This window comes from Montipora foliosa, chromosome 13 (genome assembly GCF_036669935.1).
Source record: "Montipora foliosa isolate CH-2021 chromosome 13, ASM3666993v2, whole genome shotgun sequence".
Classification (NCBI taxonomy): domain Eukaryota; kingdom Metazoa; phylum Cnidaria; class Anthozoa; order Scleractinia; family Acroporidae; genus Montipora; species Montipora foliosa.
In genome coordinates this window covers 14,006,489-14,013,988 of record NC_090881.1, presented here as the reverse complement: position 1 = coordinate 14,013,988, position 7,500 = coordinate 14,006,489, and the positions used below count along the sequence as shown (strand labels likewise).

Here is a 7,500-nt window from a genome sequence, read left to right as displayed (position 1 = left end):
AACAGGATTTCACAAAATATTAGCGGAGCTCAGACACGCTAAGCGCGCCAGCGGAGCACCATGAGTAAGCTCTTTTGGGAAAGCTATTCATGCTCGAAGGTTTGGTTATGGCGTCAGCGTTTGCCCGTCCGCGCGTACAAATTGTTGGAGTGGAGGAGGGGAGGCAGGAAAGCCTCTTGGGACGGGAATGTTTGGGCAATTTTCCTCAGCGGGAAATCGCGTGGCAGCGTTACATTTGCTTTGGAACTTATGACTGCCTATCTTTTAGGTAGGAGACAAAGAGTTAAACTTGATGGAGTATATTCTCCGTGGAGAACTATGACAACCGGGGTACCACAGGGATCCTTGTTAGGTCCACTCTTGTTTAATATGTATGTTAATGATCGTAATTACTTTGTTTCTAATACTTCGTCAAGGCTGTATGCTGATGACACGACGGAATATGCCTCGGATGTCTCACCGATGGTTCTGCAGTGTGTTATTAACTCTGACCTTGGCGTGTTATCTAGATGGTTTGGATTGAATTATCTACAGATTAATGCCGCTAAAACGCAAGCCCTTGTCATCGGGCCATCATTATATGAGTATGAATTTCACCTTAACAATGCGAGGATTGCGATGAAAGATACAATTAAGATCCTAGGGATAATTTTAGACAGTAAACTAACTTTTAAGACACACATAAAGGAACAGCTGCAAAAAGCATGCGCAAAGGCTTCGGCCTTGCGGAGACTGCGCAAGTTCATTCCGAAGTTTGTAATGGTACGTCTCTACAAGGCGTATGTTCTCACACATATTGAGTATTGCAGCCCTCTTTTGCTGGGTATAGGTAATGCTGAGACAACCAAAATAGAAAGCACTAATTATTATTTATTAAGAAGTATCTTAGGCTATCCGAAGTCTGTTTCATACGACTACCTCCTAAAAATAGTTAATATCAAGTCTTTGGAACAACGCAGGCAATTCCAGTCACTAATTATGTTATATAAATGCTTGTAAAGCCACGGAGCACCCTATATTAGTAAGCTTTTTAATCTTAAGAATGTGGGCTCAGCACAAGGCTGAGCTTACGTGGGCTCAGCACAGAGCTGGAACTCCCCCCATTCAACTTGGAGCATATGCATCGATCTTTTACTTTTTTGGTTAGTAAACTATGGAATGCGTTGCCTCCAATGGTTAGAGAGTCTAAAGACATTGCATCTTTTAAGTACGCTCTTAAAGTTCACATGACTCGAAGCGTAGATAATTTAAAATTTAAAACGATTCTTTTTAATTTTTTTAAAAAAGTTGTCAGTAGATTAATCACTATTTAGTATTTTGGTAGAGTTAATTAATTGATTGATTAATTTTATCCTTTTATATTTTGCACAATTTTATACTTTGTACAATTTTATTCTTTGACATTAGTGAAAGAACACTAATTTTCAAAAGTTGGCTTTCAGGTAATGTTTTCCTTCTTAATGCATTCCTCGCTGCCTCATATATTTTGTAATCCTCGCTAAAAAAACGAAGATGGCCTGATAAAGTTTGCGATTCCGTGTTGACAGAGATTCTGGCATATAACAACAATAAAAAAAAAGAATTAAATCTTGTACTAGACTTGTACGTTAAACTTGACGACGATTCGTCTGAAACCATCGGACCTCATCAGGTCAGTTCAATAGAATTAATGGTGGAGTCGTGACTAGTTACATGAGAGACGGCGCGGAATATTGCGTAGCAACTCGTCCCTTGCATGTGATAGTTTAAAGAGGAGGCCCCCCCTTCTTGTCGAGGCTGGGTGCCTCAACCCTCTCCCAAATAGCCTCTTTAACCCCTCGCTCGAGCCACTGTTCTTCCTGGTCCAAGATAGTTACCTCTGGGGAGATTTGATGCTCTGTTGTTTTGGCATGGGTGTAGACTGCGGAGTTTTGGTCCTCGTATTACGCAGGTTGGGTGTGTTGCTCGAACCGTTGGCTAAGGGCTTGCTTGGTTTCACCAATGTACGTCTCATTGCAGCCTGGCTGCGCGCATTTGATGCCGTATACGACATTGTAGTGCTTTTTTTTAAGGGTAAGGTCTTTACATGGACCAGCTTGTCACTTAGGGAGTTAGTCGGTTTAAAGGTCGTGGTAACACTCACTGGTTTAAGGGCTTTCTTAACTCTATCGCTTAAGCCCCGGATATAGGGGATGGTAATACTATTGATATCACCTGATGAAGTCCGATGGCTTTGGTCTAGTCTAGTAAAAGACTTAATTCTTTTTTTCCAGTAATACCGACTAGATGAATAATCTTCACAGTTCATTTCAACAATCACATTTATACCCCGTTTTCGCTTGGTATTCAAGACTTTTTCTTAATTCTAGTCCGGAATCAGATAGAACAAAAAGGCCTAAAAGAATGCTCAGTATAAAATTGTGTCTGCGGCTTTAATCAATTAACGTCAGAGACTGAAACACCCACCGCTAACTTGAAGACATGGCGTTCCCAATTTAAATGGCCATAAAGTTACCTTTCTCATGTCAATCTCGCAGAGGATAATTAACCTTATGGTATTTTTTAACAATTTTTAAATATTTATACCATTTGCAATTCATTTTCTTTCCGTTCTCATCAGCTGAAGACAAAAAAGACTAACTTTAATGCACAATGATTCTCGACGAAAAAAACCTCATTGTTTTTTGGTCTACTTTGAAAAAGTCCGTTTTTAGTATTTAGCGTAACAATGACTTAGGGTGATGCTGCCTCTTCAAGCCCCACTTTGGTTAGAAACCATAAAAGCCATCTTAATACCAACATTGGGTCTTCAGAAAATGAAAGAAAATATTCGACTCTCATGCAGAAGAGCTATTAACCTTTCCATTTACAAGATCGAACAATTCATTCTCATAAGTAGTACCACAGATATCTTTGTTGGGAAGTCATGACACTTTGGTGTTATATCAAGATCACACCTCTTCATCTGATTATTTCCTTTATTCTCAATACTTGTCTGACTGAAATTTCATCGTCCTTTTGAGGAAACTTGCTTGTTTTTGGAGTCAAAGGGTTAAACGGCTTTTGCTACTGAAATTCAGCGAAAGCGAACTGGATAGCAATCAAATCAAATGAAACTTGAAAGAAAAAATAACAACTTAACTCTGAAAATAAATCTTTGAATAAAATAACAGATACAAAAGGAGTCAGGGATGCGCAAATAAAACGGATTCCAATTGGGGTTTTTTTGAAAGCCAAACCGTTTTTACAAAGTATTTCTGGGATAGATGTTTTCTGTGACTTTTGTTTTGTTGTTGTTTTGTTTTTTGTTTTTGCATTTGTTTTTGTTTTTTCAGGTGACAATAAGAGGCAATTGCTCAAATATTGTCCAGTTAAGGAGGCACCCCAGAGTTTTAGGACCGGGTACTAGTACAGCGTGTAAAGCCTGAATCGCGCGTGTTTTTTTTTGATTTTCACGTCGTGACCAAATATGTAAAATTAACTGCTAATTTCCTAGCGTTCCCTTCTGTTTTTTTTTTTAATCGACTCAGTTCTAACCACATACAGTTCCCATCAAATACCCTATATTTGCAAAAATCTGTCAGAGCCAATCGAATATATTTACAAAAATGACAAGTTACAGAATTGTGGCAAAATCGTCTGAACCACCTTGAGTTTTAACCACTTCAAAATGTCAGGCAATTTCATTTGCATAATGTGGGAAAGAATTTAAAAAAAACCCAAGGAAAGTATAAATATTAAAGAATTTAGGCCAAAAATAGTGATATCTCTACCTGTCACTAGATGTGATGTTGTCATGGTAACGGCCATATTCCAAAAATTGACACCCAAAAAATTAAGCCTTATTATATCGGTACCCATACTGGTAAATAACAACAAGGAAAACTTTAAGAGAATTTAACTAAGTTTCCTTTTGCAAGTCTTGCTCTGTAGTGAGGGTATCTACAAATACTCTATAGGGAGCCATCTCAAGTGCGAGGATCACTTCACTCCTTCGGTTTTTTGTTTTTTGTGCGTTGAAGCTGTTGAGTTGTGTTTTTTGAAAACAATTTCTGGGATAATATGAGCTAGTAATTGCTAAGTCAAAAGTACATAAAACCAACTGCACCTCGTGCGTGCGAACATAAATGTCATCTTCTTGGACGTCTCTTGCCATCCCAAAATCAGTGATCTTGCACACTTCATCCTCTCCGACCAACACATTTCTTGCAGCAAGGTCACGATGGATTATCTGGAAGATACGTTAAATTAATTATTTCATCATCCACACCGTGTCACAATGGCTCATGAAATGGACCACTTTTCCACTTCTGAGCACAGAGATCATGTCTGCAAATGGCACCAAAACCTCATTGATATACTAATCTCACTGTGTTCAACATTTTAATGGGAACCTCCAACACTGCAAAAGATCAACTTTACACTGAAGAAAATCATGTTTAAGATCCTCTTTCTTTCAAGAGTGCTTAAATAGGAAAAAAAACAGAATCGATCAGTTGATTGCGGTGGCCAACTCGAAAGAACCTGCGTCTTTAGTCACCATGCACACACATCCCGTAACCTATATTACTTTTTTTCTTCTTCTTTTTTTTTTTTTTTTGTATCTTTGCAAAAATTACTGTAATTTTGTTATTATATGTATATGATTTTCTCGGTAAATAATGTGAACTAAAATGAACCTGAGCCTGAATCTGATAATTTTGACTCACGTCTCCCAGGCAACGTCACCTTGAATAATTGTGGCGTGTCAAGGTTGCCCTATTGTTCTGAGACAAAGAGTTTCAGTACGGTAACAATAGGACGACTTTGAAACGCTGGTAACACGTCAGAATTATTCAAGAAGAAAGCGCCCTTTATGTTTGAAAACAAAAATCAGCCAAGCCATAGTGAAATTCATTTATATCAGATACAAACGCTTACTTTGCCATCAAATTTGATAGTAAGCATTATTTCCTGCGGTCGAAAAATACATTTTTGTTGTAGAGAAGATTCTAACGCTAGCTAGTTCGAATTACTATGCGAAAAACCAATAGGTTCGAATCGGAAGTAATGGACAACTCCGACCTCTGATGGAAAATCCACGGGCACAAAGGGCGAGGTACGCCCACAGTACTCGTTCATTGGTCGAGGAAAGAATATAGTTAAAGCACTCTTTGGAGGTCACACTTGAATTTTCTTCCGCTTTTATACACGCCAGCTTGCTATTCTAAAATCGAAATTATCGTGCCACGATATCTTTGGTGAAGGACTCGAAGAATCCTTTTGATTATTCTTATAGAAAAAGCGCAATTAAATGTATCATCATCATCATCGTCATCATTATCATCATCATCATCATCATCATCATCATTATTATTATTATTATTATTATTATTATTATTATTATTATTATTATTATTATTATTATTGCTGCTTGTACTTGGCCAACGTGCTTGAACATGGTCAACACAAGAAGCCAGTGGAAGACAAATATACCCTCGATTACAGCAATGACAAAAAAAAACTTTTCCGTTTCTTCGGTTAGAAAACCCGTCCTACTTTTATTTAATTACGTAGCAGCTCTCGTATAACACAAATTGTGATTGGCTCCATACAAAAGCCAAAACCAAAACACTATACAATTGAAACAATGACTTTAAATTAGACTTAAATAATAGAAGGTGCTAGCAATATCAAACAAAAGCAAGGTACGAGATCTACTACCTTATTGCCTATTTTCCAAACTAAATCTGGATTCGCGTTTTATCAGTCACTATTTCTACTATGGATAAAAGTAACCTTTTTCATCGAGACATAGTGCATTCCGTCACTGATTTCCCAGGCAAACTTTAACAGCTGTCTTGAGGTGAGAGTGGAACCTGGTTTAACTGAAGGGTCACTGTAATAGTTATCCTGTACCCCTCGGCTCCTCCTCAGGTAACCAAGCAAGTCCCCATACTGTGCATACTCCACCACAACCAGAGGACGATCTTTCAAAAACAAGTAGAGGACATCTCAGGTGAGACCCGTGTGAACACTCGCATTGGTGCGAGCAGTATGAATTGGTAATTGTTTGCTCTGTATACAAAGCAATCCAAAATAAAGGAAAAACGTTGAGGCAAAACACAAACAGAATTCGATAAAATCTTCCAACAGAGAATTCCAAAAACAAGAGAGACATAGTACAACGCCTTGTCTAATTTTACGATAAGGTTTCCCAAAAGCGCAGTTTTACTTGGATAATGGGATTTACGCATGCGTCTACTGTTAACGTCCCGCCTCTTTGTTTTTAAGCTCTGTCGTCATAAAGAAGGGGATCTCTGATAACGTCATTGTTTCCATTTTGTTTCATTAACATACGAGTTTGCTCACAGGAAGCATCATCTATTTACAAATTGACTTCAAAAGGGAAAAGACGTTAATGATCCCAGGCATTCTTTGTAAAATCCTGAATTTCCAAAGCGTCATTTCTAAGAGATTATCTAGTATATCTGGTTCAAATTCAGAGATAGCTCATTATGCAATGAACTTTTATTATTTACATTAGTACTTTATTATAAAACGATAGTCATGCCAGTGAGGCAAAAAATGTAAACAAAGATCATCCCCGTAACATCAGTCGCATCAACATCAAGGCTGCCTTGCAAATTTTCGAGAATAGCATTTTATTTTTTTTATTTTTTTGAACACGTATAGACAACACCGTGATATTTCGACTGATGTGCTGCATTTTTGAATTGGCAAACTTACCTTCAGTGCTGACACATCCATACAACTGAATGACATGGGGATGAGGGTCAAGGTTTTTAAGGAGCACCAACTCAGATAGCAAATCTCTTTTCTCCCTTTGTGAAGCGTCCTCTATTTCGTAAGAAAATTAAGAAATAACTTAAAGAGATGGTTCTCTCTTCAATCTTGACTCGGAGATACTCGGAAAAAATCCTAGTGCTCCTGGCCAAGCTCTCAACGGTCTCTCTGTAGCACATTGGTAGAGCATCCGATCTAGTAATCGGAAGGTCGCAGGTTTGACTCGTGCAAAAGAACACCCGGATTTGTCCAGAGTATCCCCGAGTCAACACCGAAATACAATATCATCTCTTCGTTTCATGTCCCATGGTTAACAATTTCCATCTTAGAAAAAAACAACACAGTTCTCGAAGAAAATGTCATGTATACAACAGTTTACTGGGATTCCGACACGATAGACAGATCACAAAATTAACTGTCTCGTACCCGTCAAGCCGGATGCTTGCAAATGTCTATGTCCTGCACAACAAGGATGGTTTCCACCAAGAGAATATAGATAGATAGATAGATAGATAGATAGATAGATAGATAGATAGATAGATATACCTTTATTTAAACACGATAATGTTTAAAGCTGTAAGCTTATGGGGTCGTGTGTTTACAAATAAGATAAGATCCCTTAAATTACATACTATTATACGCCTAAACTAAAAATCCCTATGTTGTCCCTATGACGCATGACCCAATATAGCGAATCCCTGGGTCCCATAATATTTATTTGCAATCCATTTTCGA

The 7,500-nt window shown here is 38.0% G+C and overlaps 1 protein-coding gene across 1 annotated transcript in view; it reads right to left on the bottom strand.

Moving 5' to 3' along the window:
* Nucleotides 1-7,500, bottom strand: part of LOC137982919 (fibroblast growth factor receptor 1-like) — a 47,938-nt gene that overhangs the window by 9,607 nt on the left and 30,831 nt on the right. The window contains exons 9-11 of the mRNA XM_068830080.1: nt 6,709-6,819; nt 5,758-5,948; nt 4,088-4,210 (exon numbers count right to left, since the gene is read on the bottom strand). Of these exons, the coding sequence (XP_068686181.1) occupies nt 4,088-4,210; nt 5,758-5,948; nt 6,709-6,819 (425 nt within the window). The remainder of the gene's footprint in view (nt 1-4,087; nt 4,211-5,757; nt 5,949-6,708; nt 6,820-7,500) is intronic.